The sequence below is a fragment of the Notechis scutatus genome, chromosome 5 (assembly GCF_049901735.1).
Source record: "Notechis scutatus isolate UNSWTSFEM ecotype Mainland chromosome 5, rNotScu1.2, whole genome shotgun sequence".
Classification (NCBI taxonomy): Eukaryota; Metazoa; Chordata; class Lepidosauria; order Squamata; family Elapidae; genus Notechis; species Notechis scutatus.
Genome location: NC_142013.1, coordinates 35657211 through 35682131, shown reverse-complemented (window position 1 = coordinate 35682131; position 24921 = coordinate 35657211). Strand labels below are relative to the sequence as shown.

Sequence of the window (24921 nt, the reverse complement as noted above, 5' to 3'; positions counted from 1 at the left end):
TATGATTTATAGTTAGGATTTAGAAATCAGTGCATTAATGGTTGGTTGGTTGGTTGGTTGTTCATTGCAATGCTTCTGATATTCTGGATGTCTGGTTAAATAGTTAATCAAACACAAAAAATAAAACTAAACCTTAGGAACAATTATAAAATTAAAATCATTTTTAAAGTTTATATGAAATGTATATAATGTCTACTTGACATAAAACAAAGGCTTTTCTAGTGTGGGAATGTTGTTTTAAGTCTAAGAAATACATAGGAACAATGTGGAGTATCAGCATTGCTCCGGTTTATCCGGGACTAATTGTGCAAACTGAATGCATATTTAAATTGAAGTATTGGAATTCTTTTCTATGTTTAGATGGTATGTTAAAAGCTAAAGATACAAACTAGAAAGCTATGCACATATGAAGCAATAGCTCTGTTATAAGGCTATATGACAAAAGAATGTTACTTTTATTAGTCTATGACATTACCAGTGTATCTAAAAATGGATTAAAATATGCTAAACATGCCAGCAAATTTTGGATCTCTAGTATCTATTGAATATTAACAATTATGATTCATGTAAAACTAAATTGTACATATTATGGAAAGTATTTTGAAGAAAATACAAGTATTAAAAAAAGATGATGGTCATTTAGAGAGGTTTTATAAATAATCTTCTGAGCAGCAGGATATTATTAACTGCAGAAAGCTATTAGTAAGTGTTAAGAATAATGTTTAAACTACATTCAAAGGTATAATGAGCAATGTAGCAAGACAAAATCTAAGCTCAATGTAAGAAACGAAGTTATTTTAATTACTGGGATGATTATAACTGAATTTAACATATACCGAATATTTCAATTAATCCAATTCAATATTTCATTTCATTGAACAGCCTATTGAGCTTATTTTTGTAATGCCTTGCTATAAAGTTAAAAAATTCATAGTAAGTTAAAAATACATTTCGTTAAAAATTGTTAGGTCTATCTACACCATATATAACTTAATCATCCTCATTATGTAATTTGTAAATTATGCCCATATTAAACTGTATTAAATGAAAAATAAAACAGATGAACGGAGATACTACAAAAATGAATGGGTCTATAACATGTTTAATTTTAAAAAATGAATGAAAACAACTGATTCCCATCACCATCTTACAACTGAAAAACAAGCAAAACTCAAAACCTAGCTGTCTGCATTTTCTTCAAACAAAAGTATCTCAAAAGTTGTCTCTTAAAAAAAGTGACAAACATGATCATGATCTTATAAAAATACTCTATTAATCACATGGTTCCATCATTGTCTTTAAACAACCAAATGATACCTCTATACATGGATATAGTACAAATGTAGACTAAATGAAATTGACTATATTATTGGAATAAGGAGATGGTAAAACTAAGTTATAACAGTCAAGACATGGCCAGGATTGACTGCAGAACAGATTATGAACTGTTTATATACATGTTTCAACCAGAAATCCACCATTTTCAAGAAGAATATCAGAAATGGTTTCAAAGTTCTGATTCTCACTGATGGTCTATTAAGGATCAATATGAAAAGAGATTGCCAAAAAGCAAGAAATAAAAGAAGACAACATAGATGTCAAAATACAAAGTGGAAATTACCACGAAGAGGAAGTCAAAGCTAAGTAAGACAAAGAACTCAGAAAGCAACACAGCAAAACATTTCAGAGTGTTGTTAGAAAAAAATAAGGAAAAAAATGGCAATAACATTTGTAAAGACATTGATTATGGGGGAAAATACTAGAAAAAAAAGAATATTCTTCCAGTGATTGCAAGATTAGGAGAAAATTCCAGCTTCTAATTGGTTTGCATTCCATTCTAAAGGATGCCAATGGACAGATAGTCCACTCATTGAAAGAAGAACAAATTGAAATTATGTATAGTAGAGATGTCAACATTCAAGATAAGTTAGGAGGTATTCCCTGGTAGAAGAACATGAGGCCAGATAGCATTATCAAGTTGAAGAAGGTAAAACTGATGGAACATCTGAAAAATTACAGAAAATAACACAAGAAGCTATAGTTTCAAAGCATATTAAGTCAGGAAATCTGAAGAATGACAGTGTCCAACAGCCTGAAAGAGGTTGGTCAACATACCAATCCAAAGAGAGATTTAACACTGTGTACAAACTATGAAGGCAAATTAGAGCCCTGCATGGAAATAGAGTGGCCCGAAATTTAGGGTGGGTTTTAATAAGACTAAGGAACATGGTAGATTTTATTGCTGATATACATTAGATAATTAATAAAATCAAAGAATACCAAAAAGAAGTCAAATACACGCTGCATTGATTACACAAAGGCCTTTAACTGTGTGAACCATGTCAAATGTGAAATGTCCTTAGGAAAATGGAATCAAGAAGCTAGACAAAAGGAATACTAACACTTTTGAATTTTGGAGAAAACTTACACCAAAAACAAAAGAGAGTATAGTGACTAGCCAAGGATAGATTTTAGAACATCTAAAATGCATAGATTTTAGAACATCTAACTACTCCCACTGAAGGCAAAAATAATTAGGCTCGAATTATATTTTGTACACATTATGAAGAGACCCTCCCACTGAGAACTTTGTATTGCAAGGAAATAGAAAAAAAAAAAAAAGGCCAGCAATAGGATGGACTGGGTTACAATGATAATGAGCGTGTTTTTGGGAAAAGCCAGGTTGGAGAGTCATCATTCTGGAGAAGGTCTATCCTATGTGGTTACCTCTTTTGAAAGTCTTTCTATATGACCAGTAAGAGTTAACACTGGTCAGGAAGTACATAATTAATCAACCAATTAGGGCATTAATAGATTTAATTTACAAAGCAATAGATACCCTCATACTTTAACAGAAGTCCCATATGTAAAGCATTAAAAATATATTCTGGATAACTGTAATGGAAAAAAAATAAGGGAATGGGACAAAAAAGAAAATAACCTATGAAAAGGTCTTAAAAGAAAACTGACTTCAGAAAGAAGTTCTAAAGCGGCAATTTATAAATAACAAAAATACACTCTTGAGCTCCTTAAAAATAACATCTATTTGTTACAAGCTTTTATGTTCTGCTGTATCTTATAAGCATAAAGCAGCATTCTTATTTGTCAAGTTTGCAGATTATACCATTTAAAAGCCACAAAGAATCATGATGACTAATAAAGTAATAAAATAAAATAAAACATTTTTTTTTGCTTTTTGTCCTCCTGTCTTTCAAATTGCTTTCTTTTCCAGGTAAGTCACACTACAGTACATTATCTATTACATTATCTATTAGGTGTCATAATTCTGTTGCTCTCATCTACCCTCTGATTCTAATAGAAACTGATAAACAATGGCTAACTATCCAGTCTTTCAAATCTGTCTTATAGTTCAAGATATTTAAATATTTAAAAGGCAGAAGAGTTAAACAATGGGAAACAAGGTTACTGAACATTTCTGGATTGTATTTGTATGGTGAGGACTACAGATGAACCGTTAAGACGCAACAGGAACAAGCAGGACCGAGGGACAGATTTACAAAGAAGTTTGACACATAGAAAGGACTACAACTTTTGGAAAATATTTATGAGAACGCCCCCTCCAAAATATGCCAGAATCCCCAAAGCCCAAAAAGCAATGTTTGCCTCTTCTGCTCCCTTTTCCACCACTACCTATGAGTGAGACCCTAAGTAAAAGTACTGAGAGAAATTGCTTGAGTAAGGGAGGAGTGAAACAGAAAAGAGTCTCTAAACAGTTCTAGTTAAAGCTATATAAAACTACTATATAATGGTAGTTTGTTATGTCACTTTATCTATTGAAAAAACACGTTGTTTACTTAAAAACATCAAAAAAATATCCACTGCAATTTAGAAAACAAGGGGCCAGGTTACCTAATGAACCATCTTCATTCAGTTACATCAACCCAGACAGTGAAGACATGTAGTGGACCCATTAGCTAAATAATTCCAACTAGTGGGGTCCAGGAAGAGAGGTTTCTCAGCCATTGCTCCTGAGCCTGTGGGCGCCATGTCTGCCTTCTTTTGGGCTTCTTCCTTCCCCCCGGCCCGTCGCCCACCCCCCCCCACCCCCCCCCCCCCGGAACAAGCCCCCAGCCTGCCTGGCACGCCCCCCTCCTCCGCCCCCCCTAATAATTAACAAAAAAAGATAAATTTAAGCGAGCGGTGGCTTTTGCTCCCAAACAAAACCCCCCCCCAAAAAACCCCCCCCCCCCCCCCCCCTCTCCTAAAAACACAAACCCTATAAACAACCCCAACCAAAAAAAAAAAAAAAACCAAAAAAAAAAACAAAAAAACACCACCAACCCCCCCCCCCCCCCCCACCCCCAACCCCCCCCCCCCCCCCCCTCCGTCCTCTCTAGCCCACAATTTGTCTAGAGCCTTGTCTCTGCGCCTCTCAACACGCTCTGCTGCCTTGGAGCTCTTTCGAGCTCCTGCAGCTCTATACCTTGGCTTGGGGCTTTCAGAGGAGATTGATCGATCTGGGGCTATAGGGCTAAGAGAGCATGATGGCCTGCAAGCTGTCTTCTCCACTGTCCGATTTGCGCAGCTAACGGTTTGCTGAGAATCCACCATTTTGTCCCCCGACGCTAAATTCGGGCTTTTCTAGGATGTTATAGCCTCAGCTTTTTTACTGCGGTGCTGGCTGGAACATCTGGTCAAATTGAGCACTCAAAGCTGTAAAACGCTTTTTACTGTTGTGGCTAGTCTTCTGCCCCCTTTACTTGTAGCTGTGATAATAAAGGCTTCTGAGGCGGCCGTTTAAGGCGCCAAAAGCCCTCCCAAGCCAAACGCGGGGTAATGGTGTGGATCGTATTTCTACATACCTCCCGCTGAAATACCTTTATGTTGTAGATTGGCCCTCAGCCGATCTGTCATCTGACGGGTTGGGCCGAAGTCCCGACCGAGCTGTCTTTGACAGCTGTCAAATGGGTAGACCGGTTCTTAGTGGAAGATAAAATTCAGGATTTGTATTTTTCTCTAATTTTCGAAGTATTTTGGTTTTAAATTTGAATATTTGTAGGAGCAAAATTAACACGTCGTCCAGCTAGCTGACTGAGTCAATTTCTGGGACGTCCCTAGCAACAGGGAGAGTGTCTTCAAAGATTTGACAGATTCAGTCCAATCAGCAAGAGGTGACTGATTACCGAATTCTGAATGCTACCTCCACCACAATGGAAAAGGGCCCCCACTCTGCTGGCCTTCCATAAAGTCATAAAAACATGATAGATGAGCACACAGCTGTGAGGTTGATACCCTATCTTTTAATCATTTAACATCCATTTCCTTTTAAAATTTTTATATACGCTTTTATATTTTATTGTATATTTCACAGAGTTCCTCTGTGAGGAAGATTCATATATGGGCATAAAACAGAGGTCAGATTATGCAAATAATTTCTGCCATACTTAAAATCTGGAATTAAAAAAGAGAAGAATCCATGCTTAGTAGACAAACGGGTAGCATGCAAATTCAATAAAGTAAATAAATAAATGGGGACAGTAACATACCTAGAGCATGCAAATGTTCCTTTTCAAAATCTTTCTTCCTTGAGATTAGCTAGGCTATCTAGAATTCTTCATTATTATGCAAACAGATTTCTGCTTAACAATTGAATTTCCCATTATTCTCCCCTTTCCATTCTAAAAACACTACAAATCTATTTCAAATAACCCTCTAATTTACTAGACTAGATTGGATATGGTAGGAGTTAAAATGCTGTTTCATAGGTGAAACAGTTAATATTTCCATTCTTTAAAATCTGAATTTAATATCCTATTATTATACACCAAATTTATCTCAGGAATTATCTCAAGATGGGTAACATACCCCAAACTCAGAATTTCATTAAGTGCCATCCAATTAGATTCTAGTCTGGGAGAATTTCCAATTAAAGTTAAGAATAACCAATATACTAGAAAAAAACTATGTTCGCTTTTTATATGTAACATTTCTTTGTTATCACTATCGCATAAATAATATGATTTTTAAAAATTATTTGATTTAGTTGCCAGAATTCCTAAATTAACATATCAGGAACTGAAACAAACATCTTAAAAACAATGTTGAAATAATTTCACACAATTAATTTCTTTGTATTCTGCTGAATTTTTAGAAAAAGATTTGTGTTGCAAACAGTTAAATTTCAATTAAATTGAAACTGATTTTATTATAGATCTGTAAGAATGTGTTATAAATTTAACTAAAAACCTTAATATAAATTTTAATTCTAACAAAAACTTACAGTTATACAATTATTTCTTCATCATTTCAGGAATTACCTATGAAGACACTAATCCTTCCCTCCAAATAAATTTCCAGGAAAGATTCAGAAGGACATTGTAGTATACAATATAAAAGTAGCAGCAAACAGACAAGACAAAAAGATCATATAAAAATCAAATAGTTGAAAAGTCATAAGAATAGATCTACTGGATTAGGTCAAAGGTTTAAGATATACTGCCTTTGATTCAAGAAGCAGTCATTATAATCAGAATTGTTTAACAGTGAAATGTCACCAAGGTAACCGAATTTCAAATTAATATGGAGGGGTAAGAGAAAGGGGGGGGGGGGGAATCCCTTCCCACTCACTGTAAATAAGCAGTCATTTTCTAAATTTAAATGCATATATTGTAGCCTTTTTTTAAAAGTACAGGAAAAGTACCCTTGCATTATTTTTATTTCCCACTTCTTTGTGAAAGAATGCTTGCTGATTTTGCAGCTAATACGAGAGAATAATTTTCTCTATTGATACTTTCTGCTCTTGTATCACTAATGTATTATCTCCATATTTTAAATACTAAGGACATTTCCAAGCATGGAACTTGATTCAATCATTATATCAGATGCATTAAGGATGCTTCTGGCTTTCAACATTCAACAGATGTGAAAGCCTTATTTTCACCATCCCAGCAGAGGGGATGCTGTTAAAAGAGCAACGTGGATTAGGCATCCAGGGAAAGATTTATTTGATTCCTTATCATTGCTATGTAAAGAGTGGAACTAGAGCCCAATTATGTTTTTGATGGCATTGTTTGCTACGTGATATTTTTAGGTTTGGCTTAGCAGTAATGGGTCTCTTTTTTGATTTAATATAAAGTGATGTTAGATTACTTTAGTCTGGTGACATATAAAACCCAGAAAAACTCATCCACTCCTACTATTTTATTTGCATTTTAAAATAGTCTATAAGTCATTCTTTGGTCTCATGTTTTGCTTATATCTCACTGGGAAATAGAATAGACAAAATAGATGCTGATCTGAACAAGCAGGATTCCTGTCAGAGGAAGAAAAACTGATAGGGAAAAAGCTAACATAGTTCAAGATTTTAAAGGATATTATTGAACACTACATTACATTATATCCACACTTTATGGATGAAAATTCAGCACATAATATTTCTTCGTTTAACTTCCAGCTCATGCACAAAGTTACTAAATAACCTTCTAGATAGGCTGAAAAATGGTGGAAGAAACCATGCTGTTTCATATCCTACCTGCCTGGAATCTAAAATAAGTTATTTACTTGAAGATTTAGCACAGGTTTAAAATATTTTGCATATAGTATCTTGTCATATTTTTATAACTTAGTAAAACAGATCAACTGTATATCATTAAATGTGAAAAATATTTTGCTTTTATATGTGCAAAATTCTGCATGTTTGGAAGTTGAAAGTCCTTTTTTTAGTGCAAAAGGCATTCAAATATTGTTTTGAGCGTAGAATAAATCAGTTTGAATCTGAAATGTTTCCATAATATTTGAAATGATCCTTTTCATGTCATGATCATTTTCACACCCAATTATCCCTATGTTTACTTAAGTAGTGGGGCTGAAACTGAGACAGACTGGCTTGTTAATAATTGAAATAAAGACAGAATTAACTCTTGGTACAAATATTTTCCATTTCATATTTCAAGTAGCCTTATGCTACACAAGTTTTCTACTCAAGAGTGTACACATATTTGTGATCTGCTTTTTGTACCAGTACTGTAATGATAATTATGCCATTTCTGTCATTGTTGTGTAGAGATATACATACTTTTAAAATCATAATTAGGTTGAAGTAAACCTGATGTCACTCAAGAAGAACAAGAGTTCTTGGCATTTAATTTCATTTAATGTATAAATAATTTGAAGGTGTTGTTTTTCAAGTCAATATATAAAATGTTAAGTAATTATCTATGATACAATTTATTATTGATTTGCATTGTTTATCGGCTACTTCCTATAAAACATTTTAAATAAACAAAAAATAATAGAGATATAACAAGGCAATACCAACTATAAAATATAGAATAAAACATTAAGCATATTTAAAATAAAAAAAAATCTGAAAAGATTTTTTTTTTTTTTTGCCTTTCAATGGGAAGGGCTTAGGTGAAAAAACCCAGGTCTTATGCAGCTAAGTAAATGATGCCGTAGGGACCATATCTTGAAAAATGCTTTTAAAAATCAACTATATTAGACAATACTCTGATATAACATTTAAGAAAAAAATAAAATGTAAGGGAGAGGAAGGGGGAAAATAACCAAAGGGGAGGGGGAAAACTTACCTAATATGTAAATAGTCTTTTGATCACTTTTTTGACCAAGTGAATTGGCCACTTTACAAATGTATGTTCCAGTATAATTGTAAGACAAAGGACTGTTGAAATGCAAAGTATTGTTGGAAGGCTGTAATCCCTCAGGCCAATGTCCATCCAGCCTGAATTGTAAAATATTTAGAGCAATATGAGCATTTTTCAAATAATATTTCATTTGGAATATTGATTGTTCTAAATTTCCAGAACAGAAATATGTTCACTTTCATGAAACCAATGATTATAAATATTGAATTTTATGCTACTAACAAAATAATTCAACAGGATCATTAGTTTGTCATGAAATAATACAGGACAAGCAAGTGCTATTTACAAAGGTGTCTAATCACTTCCAGAAGTGTTATCTAGAGTAATAATAGTATCAAAGAAACACCAAAAGTGTACAAAAACATGTATAAAACCTTTTTTATGGAAATCAAACTACATATTTTTAAAAGCATCTTTATAGCTAGCTTTATTTACAGCATTCATATTCTGAAATCTGTTGCTTGGCATATACAGGTTATGCATGTAAATGCTATATTAGCTAAATGATAGGAAAACATAACAAATATTGAAAAAAGAAGAAAACATGCTAGCATAGGGGTCGCCAACCTTTTGGACCTCAGGAACCACCAAACTCATAATTTTAAATCCCACAGGCCACTAATATGAATTTTGACTTGACGGTGGCTTTCTGACATTGGTTGGGAAAGTCAATCCCATATTCCAAAGCTGTAGTAGTCACAGGACTGGCCCTTTGGTCATCTGGAGCAGCTGCTCTTCCACTTGGGTGCACTGGCCTGCCTTGGACTGGAGAAGCTGCTCCAGGAAGACCAAAGGACCAGTCTTGTGACTACTGCAGCTCTGGAATATGGGACCAATTTTTCCACCACCGTCAGCAAGCCACCCTGGGACAGATTTCCCTCCCCCGCCATTGGTCTTACCTTCCAGTTCCAGCTCGCATGGCTCTACTCAAGGTAAGGTTTGCACTCGGCCAAAGGGTGGGGGCAGAGGGTGGGCGGGCCACGTGGGCGGTGCAGCCTTGTGTTCCCACTCAACCTGGATTGCTTTGGGGGGAGTGCTTTGGAGGGGACATTTCTTTACGGACCACCAAAATTTTCTTGCGGACCACCAGTGGTCCCCAACCCACTGGTTGGCAACCACTGTGCTAGCAAGTCTTTCCTAGAAATCTCATATAATTTGGAGCAAGGGGCAGTCATGGTTAGATGGGCTTTTGCACAATTGTGTGCCAACTGCATCCATTCCTGGACCAAGAGCGCTACTCGCAATGTGTTACCAATCTGGACCCTCAATGGCAGACCTTTTCTGTTGTGATGGCCACATTATAGAACCTCTTTCAAGACCTGTTATGCCAGCAAAGCTGGGGATCCCAGGGGATAGTTAAACTTGTAAAGGGCTCTGATATTGTTAACATCCATCTATCCATTATTTATGTTTTTTGATTGTGCTTTTACAGTTCCTAATTTTTCAATAAATTTGGCTAATAGATAGAAACAGGCAGATGGATAGATATAGGGGGAGGGGGAAGGAGGGGAGGGAGGGAAGGAGAGAGGGAGAGAGAGAGCAAGAGCAAGAGCAAAACAAATACTCCCTGGCCGGTATCTGTATATAGAACATAATAGATACAAAGATGCTTAAGCCAGGTTTGAATGGACCTATGGAAGAGCTTTGGCTAACTGATAAGAACTTAAAAACCATCATTTGAAGTTCTGAAGTGACACTGTTATTAATTTTAAAATGGCAGGCAACCTGAAGACACAAAACAGGTTTTAGCACTGTAGTTACCAGAAAATATAAGTTTCATAAGTTGAAGTTTTAGAACTATATATGGTTCACATATGTATATATGGTTACCAATATTTTCTAAGAATACTGTTTGGAATCCTTAATTAGTTCTATATGAATCATGAACTTTTTTCTATAAAGTATGAACTACCCCAATAAAAACATAATGCATAGTATTTTATTTTTATTTGTCCTTTAAGTCAAACTTGTGGAATCAGGATGGTGGAATCACCAACTACTATAGAGAAGAGAGAAGAGAAAAGAGTCAGCCTAGCTTGCAGTGCTCTGTGGGAGAAAGTAGCAGAGACCAAAATATTGCTGCCTTTATCTGCCTGTTCATAAGAGAATGCAGTTAGTCTGGAAAGATTCTTGTAAATAGGAGATCAACAATAAATAAACTATTTTGGCCTACTCTCAAAGTAGTTTCTGCTTCCTTGCACTTGACACAGGGTGGATATAAAATAAACTAATTTACACCATTAATTAGGAAGATTTAGCTTTATGCTTGTTTTAAACAGTGTTTACAGTACACTTAATTATTTAACTTTTTAAAAATAAATTATTCAAATTGTACATATATTTAAGTTATTTAGTATGTAGGAAATGTAATTATGTCAACTTTGTTGAAAATTACTGTAGCACTTCAACATTGCTATTTGTCACATTTGATTTGCTAGCTCACAAAAAGTGCCTATTAATCTACAGTTTTGTTTTCAATTGTATTTTTGGAAGATTCAAAATGCTTTGCTGTATACAGATAGTCCTCAAATTATGACAATTGAGCCCAAAATTTATGCTGTTAAGTGAGATAGCTGTTAAGTGAATTTTGCCCCGTTTTATGACCTTTCTTTCCACCTTAAGTGAAACATTGTAGTTGTTAACATGATTAAGTGTAGTAGTAACATGGTTAAGTGAATCTGACTTCCACATTGGCTTTGCTTGTCAGAAGATCACAAAAGATGATCACATGACCCTGGGACACTGCAACAGTCATCTATATGAACCAGTTGCCAAGCATCCTAATTCTGATCACATGACCACGGGGATGCTGCAACAGTTGAAAAATGGTCATAATTCATTTTTTTCAGTGAACTGTTCATTTTTACTAAATGAACTGTTCTAAGTTGAGGATTATCTGCACAATATATTCTGATATGAATATACTATTATATTCATAGTATACTATTATTAAATTGATTTAATTTAGCTAAATGTAATTTATTTTGAGAATGACTTACCGACTCCATGTAAACTCCATTGGTAGTGGATTTGCATCAGCATTACACCTGAGCAAAACATTCTCTCTTCCAATATACCAGTTTCCATCATATCCAGTTACTGTTACCTCAGGAGAATCTACAAACATATATAATTATATGCATTTGCATAAGCAATGAGGGAAGTACTTAAAATCAAGTCCAGAGTAAAATCTAAAGAACTCAACCTGCCTGCCTGCTTTGCCTGCTTTTAGATAAAAGTTGCTCTTTTTTAAATAAAAAAACCAATATTTACATAAATATTTATAATATTTACATACAAGCCATGCCCACCCAAGTCACATGACCAAGCCATGCCCAGTCAGCAAGCCACACCCACAAATTAAGCCACACCCATGGTTAAGAAATTTGAATCCCAAATGACAAATTAGTCATAGCCCCTATTACCAAGTGCCAATGCATGTTTACATACCAGTAATAAAATACATGTTTAAAAAGTTGCCTCAATTTTTACGTGACCTAAATGTTTGTTTTCAAGGGTCAGTTTCAGAGGTGGTATTCAGCAGGTTCTGACCAGTTCTGGAGAACCGGTAAGGGAAATTTTGAGTAGTTCAGAGAACTGGCCAATACCACCTCTGACTGGAGATTTTACAGTATCCTTCCCCTGACACGCCCACCAAGCCAAGCCCATAGAACCGATAGTAAAAAAAAATTGAATCCCACCACTGGTCGGTTTAGTGTAGCAGTTAAGATACTTGGCTAGAAACTGGGAAAATGTTTGTTCTAGTCCCACTTTAGGTACAAAGCAAACTTAGTGACTTTGTGCCAGTTACTCTCTCTTAAGAAGCAGATAATGGCAAACCACTTCCAAAAACTTGTCCAGGCAGTCATCAGGTATCATCATTGATTAAAAAGCATCAAATAACAATAATAATGTTTCAATACCTTTCAGGTCCGTTAGATTATGCTAACATTCATAACGTGAAATAGTTTTACTGAAAGAAAAGTGATAAGCAGGGTTGGGCAAGCTGAGGCCCTAAAATTCAACCCTCTGTTTTACAGTGCTTGAAGCCCTGTCTGAACTACAATTGCTGAAAATCAGAATGGTCATCATCATTCTGATCCATGAAATGTATGAAAGAACAGTTTGTATATACATGTGTGCAGTGGTGTGATTGAACTGGTATAATGATCGGTTTGGTAATCACGTGCTTTGCGCACATGCACACCATTTTAAAAAGCCCATTTTCAACTATAATTCTTACCTTCTACTGCAGCCCTTGTGAGTAAAACAGCTGAGTTGCAGCAAAACTGCTCTGCCGCATGAATCAGCTGTGCTCCAAAACAAGGAAACAAAGCACAGGAAAGAGCAGAGGCAGGTGGGCGGGGCCAAATGATCACCAGAACTACCAGTTCGCTCAAACTGGTCCGAACCAGTAGAATCCCACCCCTGCATGTGTGATATATAACCCCAAACCAAGGGAAAAAACGGATTTATTTTTTCATATCCACTTGTGAAACCTGACCCTTATACTATAGTTCAAGTCTGTCCAAAAATGTAGGCGTGCATACCAAAACAAAATATATGCCTACTAATGTATCATTACTTACATTGAATATCCAGCACATAAAGCATTCTTATCTCTTTTTCTAACGCTGGGTGTCTCACAATACAAGCTATTCGTCTTCCTCTAGCAAAGCGGGTAGGAACAAGCTTGTACTGGCTCTGCACTGTGATTGTTTCATTTGGATATGAAGTTGAAGTAGATTCCATTTCACCAAGATCACCTTCCCAGACAACCTCTGCAGCTGGTTTTCCAGTGGCTGCTGTACAAATGGCTGCAACTGTCTGATTGGCACCATCTATTAAAGGATTTGGTCCCTTTGTTAAGCTGACAGTTGGTTCAACTACAGAAAAAATGAAAAAATAAATAAAAAATCAAATATTTTAACTACTTTAAAAACTTTTCAAAATAAAAAACATCTTGAACGATTTCCAGCTTCCCTTTGACTGTAGTTTCTGTTTACAGAAATGAACCATCTTATAAGTAGATGGCAAAATATTAACATTGGTTACAAGACTATGGAAAGTTATACCATTCATAATAGATCCATCTCTCTTTGAATTTATATAAAATAGAAAATGTTTCACAATATTCATATGATGATTGATATTATGGATATAGCTGTGGATACATGAGAATCAAATTTTGTTAGATATTGAAAGGGCTGTGTATGAGCCAGACTGAATTAATGAAATGTGTTTTTTTTAAAAAACATGGATTTCTCTTATCTTTTGTTCATTAATTACAATCTGGTATCCTCATCCTGTGGCCAGTTATCTATCATCATTGAATTTGACTCTCCATCCTTCAAATTACATTGGGAAATCTGACAAGGAATGTCCCTATCTCCTTTATTCTTTGATTCTTGACTTCTCCTGTTAAGGTAAAGGTTCCCCTTGCAAATACGTGCTAGTCTTTTCTGGCTCTGGGGGCGGTGTTCATCTCTGTTACAAAGCCAAAGAGCCAGTGCTTTCCAAAGATGTCTCCATGGTCATGAGGCTGGCATGATTAAACGCTGAAGGTGCATGAAATGCTGTTACCTTCCCACCAAAGTGATCCCTATTTCTCCACTTGCATTTTTATATCCTTTCGAATTGCTAGGTTGGCAGAAGCTGGGACGAGTGACGGGAGCTTATCTGTTACACGGTGCTAGGGATTTGAACTGCCGACCTTTCTGATTGACAAGCTCAGCATCTTAGCCATTGAGTCACTCTGTCTCCCTGTCCTTTTCCCTTCTTCTGTTAGAAGGAGATAAAGAAGGCATGGTGGCATTTGACATTAAATATAAATTGCACTTATTTGCCAGTGATATCTTGGCTATCCTTGGCAATTATATAATTAAACTTGTTGAAATACAACAATATTATTTATATTCTGTAAAATACACTACTATTTGGAGAAAATCGTAAATGCCTTTGGGGCCAATTCTTTCTATATATCATTGTATATTAGCTTTTACATTTTCTATATATTCTATAAAATTATTGGATTCACTTCTCTTCAGAAGTTATCACAAAACACTGAGTAAAGTAAACCTAAATGTACTAATATAATTTCAGTGAAATTTCACTTGGTCATTAATTTAACTCCCATTACTTTTTTACAGTAAGATTAACATTAATAAAGTGACTATCGTATCAAAATTAATGTACTTTTAAAACATTATTTCAGTGTTAATTTTCATTACATATTTCATTCAGATGGAAAAGTTAATGAAAATATTACAGCAGGCTAATGTCCCCAGAACATCTTTGACTAAATTGCAGTTACTTAATAAGTATAGGAGCTTTAGCTTGTCAGATTTTCAGGAATATCTTTGCACTTTTTCTTAATAACTCTAACTTTCTGGAATGAGACTTATTTTAATTACTTTCCTCTCTGGGCCTATTTGGAAAATAAATATATAACACCTTTGAAATCATGGCAGCTATTGCCATTTAGATATACACTGCTCAAAAAAAATAAAGGGAACACAAAAATAAGACATCCTAGATCTGAATGAATGAAATATTCTTATTAAATACTTTGTTCATTACATAGTTGAATGTGCTGACAACAAAATCACACAAAAATTATCAATGGAAATCAAATTTAGCAACCCATGGAGGTCTGGATGTGGAGGTACACTCAAAATTAAAGTGGAAAAAAAACTACAGGCTGATCCAACTTTGATGTAATGTCCTTAAAACAAGTCAAAAGGAGGCTCAGTGGTGGGTGTGGCCTCCACGTGCCTGTATGACCTCCCTAGAACAACTGGGCATGCTCCTGATGAAGTGGCGGATGGTCTCCTGAGGGATCTCCTCCCACACCTGGACTAAAGCATCCCCCAACTCCTGGACAGTCTGTGGTGCAATGTGGCATTGGTGGATGGTGACATGATGTCCCAGATGTGCTCAATTGGATTCAGGTCTGGGGAACGGGCGGGCCAGTCCATAGCATCAATGCCTTCGTCTTGCAGGAACTGCTGACACACTCCAGCCACATGAGGTCTAGCATTGTCTTGCATTAGGAGGAACCCAGGGCCAACCGCACCAGCATATGGTCTCACAAGGGGTCTGAGGATCTCATCTCGGTACCTAATGGCAGTCAGGCTACCTCTGGTGAGCACATGGAGGGCTGTACGGCCCCCTAAAGAAATGCCACCCCACACCATTACTGACCCACTGCCAAACCGGTCATGCTGGAGGATGTTGCAGGCAGCAGAACATTCTCCACGGTGTCTCCAGACCCTGTCACATCTGTCACATGTGCTCAGTGTGAACCTGCTTTCATCTGTGAAGAGCACAGGGTGCCAGTGGAGAATTTGCCAATCTTGGTGTTCTCTGGCAAATGCCAAACGTGCTGCACGGTGTTGGGCTGTAAGCATAACCCCCACCTGTGGACGTCGGGCCCTCATACCACCCTCATGGAGTCTGTTTCTGACCATTTGAGCAGCCACATGCACATTTGTGGCCTGCTGGAGGTCATTTTGCAGGGCTCCGGCAGTGCTCGTCCTGTCCCTCCTTGCACAAAGGCGGAGATAGCGGTCCTGATGCTGGGTTGTTGCCCTCCTACGGCCTCCTCCACGTCTCCTGATTAACTGGCCTGTCTCCTGGTAGCGCCTCCATGCTCTGGACACTACGCTGACAGAAACAGCAAACCTTCTTGCCACAGCTCACATTGATGTGCCATCCTGGATGAGCTGCACTACCTGAGCCACTTGTGTGGGTTGTAGACTCCGTCTCATGCTACCACTAGAGTGAAACCACCGCCAGCATTCAAAAGTGACCAAACCATCAGCCAAAAAGCATAGGAACTGAGAAGTGGTCTGTGGTCACCACCTGCAGAACCACTCCTTTATTGGCGATGTCTTCCGAACTGCCTATGCTTTCCACCTGTTGTCTATTCCATTTGCACAACAGCATGTGAAATTGATTGTCAATCAGTGTTGCTACCTAAGTGGACAGTTTGATTTCACAGACGTGAGATTGACTTGGAGTTACATTGTGTTGTTTAAGTGTTCCCTTTATTTTTTTGAGTATTAAAATCAGAACTATACTTTCTTGCTTTGAAAACTTGATTATTTAACTATTACAATTTGATTTTGGATCACATGAGAAGTTGAGATTGTGGTATAACCTAAATCAGAAAACAGTGGAGAAATTGTTCTACCAGAATGGTTGGATAAAACAAAAGAATAATACTTTAAATTCACATATTTTTAATGGTGTTTTTTTTAAGAGAGGAATTTTAGGTTTAATTTGCCTGCAGCATATGCTTAGCAACACATATAATTAAAATGACAAATGAAAGAGTATGGCCTGGATGTTTTAGCAGCCTCCAAGGGAATTGGAAAGTTATCTTTAATAGATGCAAGCCGAACAATACAGTAATATTTATTCGTTCCATGACCAAATTTAAAAGAACAAAAACAGAGTGAAACAAATAACTAGAACAACAGACTAACAACTTGCAGAACAAATCCCAGAATACAGCATTCACTCCTTCATCACTATGTTAACATAATTCTTACTTGGATGAATAATCATAACATTAGTAAGTATAAAATAAAAATGGAAAACTATAAATCCTGATAACCCATTAACCTGATAACCTGTTAAGATCAAAAGTATTATAACTTGTTTTCATCAGTTACACAAAATTTAGCTACTTTATGCTGAACAGATGCTAACAATTCATTTTTTTAAGTAGTAAAAGGTAGAATGAAAGCTAACCAAATCTATACATTCAATCTGTAGAAGAAATAATTGAATATCCAAGTTGGAAAAAGGGCGTTGGTACTTACCTGACACGCCCGTTCTCTTTGAGCTGCAAAGAGCATCCAGTAGTGTGAGGTGCTTTAGTCTCTGCTTGTCTAGGCTGGGCTTAATTTGCAGAACACTCCTCCTCCTCCACGGGACTCCTTCCCAGCGTTCCCCAGTTTTGGCAAAGACGAGAAAAACAAACACCCTTGCCCTTAATATGCGAAAATTCGTTGGCCGAAACAGGATCCCACCAGACGGAAAGAGGGTGGGGCTGGATGCTCTTCGCAGCTCAAAGAGAACGGGCATGTCAGGTAACCAACGCCCTTTCTCCCACGAGCTGCTCAGAGCATCCAGTAGTGGGACATACCAAAGCTTGGTCTGTCCTACAGGAGGGACTCCGTCTGTCCTGGAATCCCCTCCTGGTCCCTGTGGACCTGTTGCAGAACCCTTCTGCCAAAGGAGACCTCAGCTGATGCAAACACACCTATTTTATAATACCCAATGAAAGGTGATGGAGAGGCCCAGGTTGCGGCTCGACAGATGTCAGTGATTGGTGCCTGAGTGGCCCATGCTGCTGATGTTGCAGCGCTCCTTGTTGAATGAGCTGTTATGCCCCAGGCACCTGTAGTGATTGAGTCTGATACGTTTTCACTATTGTAGCCCGTAGCCAACAGCCTATTGTGGAGGATGAGACCTTGCATCCTTGAGTGTTGGGCTGAAAGGACACAAATAAAGCTTCCATTTTTCTGAAAGATGCTGTGCGGTGAATATATATTTGCAATGCTCACCTTACATCCAGCCGATGCCATTGTTGTTCCAACCCTTGGGATGGCCTGGGACAAAAGTTAGGAAGTATCAGCTCTTGTGCCCTGTGAAAAGCCTCGAAGGAAACTCCGTATGCATGGGTGATGAGAAAGAGACAGTAGACCTTCACAAGTGACAACCGATGCCAAGGCAGCCACCTGTCTTTTCAACGTATTCGGTGATAATCCCTTCTCAAGCCCCTCTTGTAGAAACTCTAGGATTTGAACCACTGATGGATATATGGGATCAGTTTGAGACTTAGTACACCATTTGCAGAAACTGGACCACGTGGCATTGTAGATGCAAGTTGTTGAGGGGCGTCTGGCAGCTTGGATGGTGGTGATAACTCTGTTGGAAAACTTTTCGCTCTTCAGACGACTCCGCTCAACTTCCAGACGGTCAGGTGCAACCATTGAGAGTCCGGACATTGAAGGGGTCCCTGGGTTAACAAGACCCTGTCTGGCAGAATTCTCCATGGTGGTGATACGGATAGACTGCGGAGGTCTGCAAACCACAACTGTCTGGGCCAGTAAGGAGCTACCAGAAGCAGCTCCGCCCTCTCGTCCAGCAGCTTCTGGATGACCTTGGGGATCAGTGGAAGTAGCGGGAATGTGTACAGAAGCCCCAGGGGCCAACGGCAACGGAGCACATTGAAATTCCCCGCTCCTTGCGAAGGGTATCTGGAAAGAAATCTTGGGAGCTGAGCGTTGAGGGGGGAAGTAAACAGGTCTACCACCCGCTGCCCAAATGTCCTGACCGCCTCTTGAAAGAGGGTCGGATGGAGGCACCACTCCAATTGATCTATCGTGGCCCTGCTTAGCCAATCTGCCTGTGTATTCGACAGGCCCGAAATGTGTTCTGCTCTGATGGAAATCAGGTTGCTCTCTGCCCAATAACACAAGCGCTCCGCTTCTCGCATGAGGTGTTTCGACTGAGTTCCCCCTTGTTTGTTTATGTGAGCTTTCGCGGTCAAGTTGTAAGTCAATATTAATATGTGTTGATTGCGTACCTGTGGAAGGAAGCTGCGGAGAGCCAGGTGTACTGCTTGAAGGTCCAGCCAGTTTATGCTGCACGACTGTTGTATGGAGGACCAGCGGCCTTGTGCTGTGAGCAATTGAAAGGGAGTCCCTATCCAAACAGGCTGGCATTGGTGGTGATGGTAAGTCTGTGGGGCTCTTTGAATATACAACCTCTATTTATGGCTGGTCTGGTCCACCAGAGGAGAGATATGAGGACCTGTGATGGAACCTTGACCTTGTATTTGGAGTTGCTTCGGCCAGATCACTGGTATGGGAGCAGGAACCACTGGAGGGATCTAGTGTGGAGCCAGGCCCAAGGAATAATAGATATACATGAGATCATCTTGTCTAACAATTTTGATAGTTCAGCTAGGGACACCCTCTTATGAATCCTGATCTCCTTAACTAATTGATGAATGCTGTTTTGTCTATCTGGTGACAGGAAAACTTTGCCTTCCACTGTATCTGACTGCGCACAGATGGATTCATCGAGTTGAAGGTGTTAAATGACTCTTTTCTCAATTAATTGAGAACCCGTGTAGTTGTAGGGATTGTAATGTAGTCTGAGTATCTATGACTGCTTGATGAACAGAAGATGACAAAATTAAGGTGTCATCAAGGTAACATTGCAGTTGTATGGGGACACCTCAGAGATGAGCAGTGAGGGCTGCGAGAACCTTTGTGAAGATCCTGCGGGCAGATGCTAGTCCGAAAGGAAGAGCCACATATTCGAAATGGAGATATCTATGGATGTAAGGATGTCACCTTTTCTGATGCCAAGTAAGATAGATTGCAGGGTGTGCATTTTGAATTTGCAATATATCAGATTTATCGGCGTATAACACGCACTTTTTCCCCCTGAAAATAGGGGCAAATGATGTATGCGTGTTATACGCCGATATAATGTTAAGAAGCCAGCGGAGGCCGGGCGGTGCGAGCGGAGGGCAAGCGGAGGCCGGGCGGTGCGAGCGGAGGCCGGGCAGTGCGAGCGGAGGGCAGCGGAGGCCGGGCGGTGCGAGCGGAGGCCGGGCGGTGCGAGCGGAGGGCAAGCGAGAGCTGGGCGGTGCTTCAAAGTTTTTATTTAGAAATTTAAATTTTTTTCCTGAAATTTCCTCTTAAAATGAAGATGCGTGTTATACGCCTGTGCGTGTTATACGCCGATAAATACGGTACTAAAAATTGATTAAGACATTTCAAATCCAAGATTGCTCTCCACTCCCTGAACTTTTGGGAACAAAAAGATGTTAATAGAAACCTCGCCTCGTTGGTTGGTAGCTACTGGTTGGATGGCTCGTATGTCCAGCAGATGCTGAATAGCTGTTTCCCTAAGATTTCATTTAACCGGATTTCTGGAAAAAGAGCACGACATAAAGAAGTCTGGGGGAGCAGATTGAAACTCGAGCGCAAGGCTGAATCTGATTGTGTCTCTGACCCAGGAATCAGAGGAGTCCCATTGGTCCGTGAATAATTTAAGGCGGCCACTAATGGGAGCTGGGTCCATGGGGTTATCTTGGACACCGGAAAGATCTATTTCCGGTCCTTGGAAGGATCTCTTGGATTGGCCACCCCTTCGGTTCCTATCCCCAAAATCAGACCTCTCTGGCTGTTGCCCTGGTCGGAAGGGTGGGGGTCTCTGGTATCTGGTTGAGAATGGTCCCTGATAAAGGGGCTGAAAGGATCCTCTCCGAAAGGACTGAGGGTTTCTAGGGTCTGACTTCCGAAAAGGGAAGGTAAAATTTTCTTTTTGTTTCGAGTCTCGGTAAGTAGCGGATCGAGGAAGGGCCAGTGTCTCCCGCAAGAGGAGATGAAGTGAGCTTGCAATTATGCTTAACATCCGCTTGCCAATTCTTTAACCATAACAAGCGTCGCGCTGTGACATGTGAAGTAATGGCTCTGGCTGAAAACTTATCTGCATGAAAGGTTGCGTCAGCTGAGAATTCAGTGGCTGCTATAAGTTTTGCAATGTCTTGGTGTGCTCTAATGTTAGAATTGGGGACATGCTCCCGTAATAGCCAGAGCCATCTAAGGGAAGAACGGGTAAAAAAGGAAGCGGCCGTGGCCACTCTGATGGCCCACGCACGCATCAGACTGCGTAGGGCTAGTCAACTCATTTTTCCGCTGGCTTTAATGCCTCCAGAGACTCACTGGGAATGGAGGACGAGGACGCTAATCCCACAATGGGTTGGTCTACCTCGGGAGTATTCAACAATTTTAAGAAATCTGGGGCCAAATTAAAGTATTTCCTGTTGTAACCCGTGGGGGCCAGGTACACTGCTGAAGTCCACTGTTTCTGTACCAGGTGCAAACATGTGAGGGACTGGAATCACATCTGCCTCAACTACCGGTTGGTTGAAATGAGATCCTCTGGTCCTTCTTCTGATGGAATTGGAATGGTAGAAGGGGCCGACTTGTCCAGACGCGTAGTGTTTTTGGCCTTAAACAAGAGTGACTTGAAAAGTTGTGGGCGGAATAAGCCTGTAAATACAGGTTGGTCGGGAACTAGGCCCTCATCCTCAGACATCCCCCTTTCTAAGGGGTCCGCTTCTGACATGGCTGGGTCAGTATCATGTATTGATTCTGATTCACTCTGTTCCATCTGCTTAATGTGTTCCACCTCTTCCGCCTCCTCCTCCTGCGGCCCCTGGAGGAGCATACTCCCTTGAAACTGTACCTGGATATAGTGTTGCTTCGACCTGGCCAATGATCGAACTGATTGTAAATCATACTCAGTAGGTGCAGGATGATCCCTGGTCAGAACCGCATGTTGCAGGCCTGCTGCGATTCCCTGATGAATAGCCATCTCCATCCAGGTCTTCATTCGCTCTGGCACTTCGTCTGGAAGAGATTGTTCCTGTCGAAGACCGGCAGCCGTTGGTGTGAACGTCGCTTCAGGTATCCTTCGCATGGTTGGTGATTGAGTTGACTGGGCCTGTTGACTCTGGGGAGCCACGATGCCTGGATGAGAGGGAGAGATCTAGGGGGGGGAGGAGGGGGGAAGAGGAGGATGGCTCTGGGCTGTGGGATGAGGAAGCTTGAGAGGTCCTGTGTGCCTCCCGTGTGCACTTATCTGTTTTTCCAGTGCCTTGTGGTGCCTGTTGGCGTCTTTTTCTGATGCCTTAGAAGTCCTTTTTTTTTTTTTTTTTTGCTTAAGATTGTGTTGAGATTTAGACTTGCCTCTTGAAGTTGAGGTATGTGAACCACTACCCCCTGCCATTTCGATTATAGAATTTACAGTACACTCATTATTTAATGCTGTATTGTGTAGGTGGTTGGCGCGCCCAGGGACCTGACCAAGAACAGGTTGCCCTGAAATCGAATCCCTTTCTTTTTTATATATATATAAATATGAATGTTTCAAAATTGAGTCATATCTCAACAATAATTTATTATTGTTATATTACTAGTATTATATTATCATAATATGATTATTATGATTATATTAATATTATTATAGTTATTATTAATATTATCAGTGCATATATGTATGCAAACATATATCAATATTGGATGTCCCAATCAGCCAAACTGAGAACACCCAGCAAGCCAAAGTATCACCCACAGGTCTTCAACAGCTTCCCTGCACAGGCGGACACTGGCCTAGGTACTCGTTGTTGTGCTGTTGGATAGGGAGAACTGTGAGGGTTAAGCCAACCACAAGAATTAACAATGGCCTCGAATATGGTTAGAAACGAGGTTGTGATGATTCCTCGGGGGATTTTGACTAAAAAAAAAACCTGAATCTGGAATAAGGATTACCTCACACAGTCTACTGAATTCGCACTCAGCATGGCCACGCGTTCCCCTTACATCAAAAATGGTGACCGGTCGTTATTTGTGGTGTGTGCGCCGGCAGCAATCTCCCACCATGAAAAAGGGATTAGCTCCAAACAGCTTTCCCTTAGGGCTAAACCGGCTGGGAGGGGTGAAAATAACCAGATTACACCTCCACCCCTAAACGGCGTTCTGGGGGAAAAATCTTTGATACGACTCGGGAGAGAGCAAGAGAAAAGCCACGCCGTTTGTATGTTAAAACGGCGTGGCTATCGCTATGGCAAGAGTAGGGCTAGCAGTGGGGGCGGGCGGAACGAAGCCGAAGCTTCCCTCCAGTTAGGAGTGCAAGAAGTGCTTCCTTATAATGCGATCCCCGATGGCCAGGTGGCAAAGGCAGTGTCGGTAAATCGATGAGCAATTTTTAGAAGAACCTGAAAGATGAAATTGACTGTCTCCAAACCTGAATGAGAATTCTCCTGTTTCGGCCAAGGAGTAACGAAAAAGCACTGCCTATCTCTCACGAGGCTGAACCAAAACTGGGGAACACTGGGGAGGAGTCCCGTGGAGGAGGAGCCTTCCGCAAATTAAGCCCAGCCTAGACAAGCAGAGAATGAAGCACCTCCCACTACTGGATGCTCTGAGCAGCTCGTGGGAGAATAATGGTTTCAGGTATCTAAAAACTGAAATATACTAACTGTTGAAAATTGCAATTCCTTTGAATAGAAAATGTAATTCCAGGTCTATTGAACCCCCTCAAAAAGTGTTGGTGATTAATATGGAAAGGTGGCTGGTTTGAAAATAAATAAAGATAAGACAAAGATCTTGACAAAGAATATGCTATCAAGACAAAAGGAAGAACTGGCAGATCTATTGAAAATTCAGGTCACAAATAAGATCAAGTACTTGGGGATACATTTTGACAGCAAGATGCAGTTCGCTAAAAGAGAATAATTCTATCAAACTTAAGCAGCAGATAGCGCTAGATTTGGCGAAATGGGAGAATTTACAACTGTCATTAATAGGGAGAATATCAACAATCAAGATGAATATATTACCCAGAATTTTATACTTGTTCCAAACAATTCCAATTAGGCTTGGAAAAGATTACTTTGAAGATTTAAATAAAATTGTGTTGAAATATATACGGCAAGGTAAGAAAGCGAGAATAAAGTTAAAACTTTTGCAAGATGCCAGAATAAGAGGAGGATTTGGTTTGCCTAATTGGGAGTTGTATTACCAAGCTACAAATTTGATGTGGGTTAAGGAATGGATAACATTAAGAAATACTAGATTGTTGACATTAGAAGGACATGATCTGTTGTTGGGGTGGCATGCTTTTCTATGGTATAAAGGAACTAAAACACAGGGGTATTTTAGAAGACATTATATATGGGAGTCTCTGTGGTTAAACTGGGAGAAGACTAAAAGACAATGTTATTTGAAAACTCCAGTCTGGCTATCGACTATTGAAGCATTTTCTTATCCTATAATATATAAAAAGGAACAAACAGTTAGATATGGTGAAATATTGAATGAAAAGGGTGAACTTAAATCTATACAAAAGAGGAACAAGGTATAAAGATGAATTGGTTTTCATATGCGCAAATACATTCAAGGTATGATAAAGACTAAAACAGAAGGTTTCTTTGATAAACTGACTGATTTAGATAAGATTTTGACAGGTACTGATGAAAAGGTGATTAAAAAATTGTATGGATATTTATTAGAAATTAAACTAGAAGAAGAATAAGTTAAAGAAACAATGATTGCTTGGGGGAAGAATTTTGGATATGGGATTGATCTAGAGAAATGGCAAAAATTGTGGTCTCAAAATTATAAAATGACAATGTCAACAGCCATATAAAGAAAATTTGTATAAGATGTTTTACAGGTGGCATTTCCCCCTGACAAGAATA

At 39.1% G+C, this 24921-nt stretch overlaps 1 protein-coding gene across 2 annotated transcripts in view; it reads right to left on the bottom strand.

Moving 5' to 3' along the window:
• Positions 1-24921, bottom strand: part of NECTIN3 (nectin cell adhesion molecule 3) — an 88640-nt gene that overhangs the window by 16023 nt on the left and 47696 nt on the right. For both annotated transcript variants that reach the window (XM_026663985.2, XM_026663984.2), the window contains exons 3-5: positions 13214-13510; positions 11624-11741; positions 8550-8701 (exon numbers count right to left, since the gene is read on the bottom strand). In XM_026663985.2, the coding sequence (XP_026519770.1) occupies positions 8550-8701; positions 11624-11741; positions 13214-13510 (567 nt within the window). The remainder of the gene's footprint in view (positions 1-8549; positions 8702-11623; positions 11742-13213; positions 13511-24921) is intronic.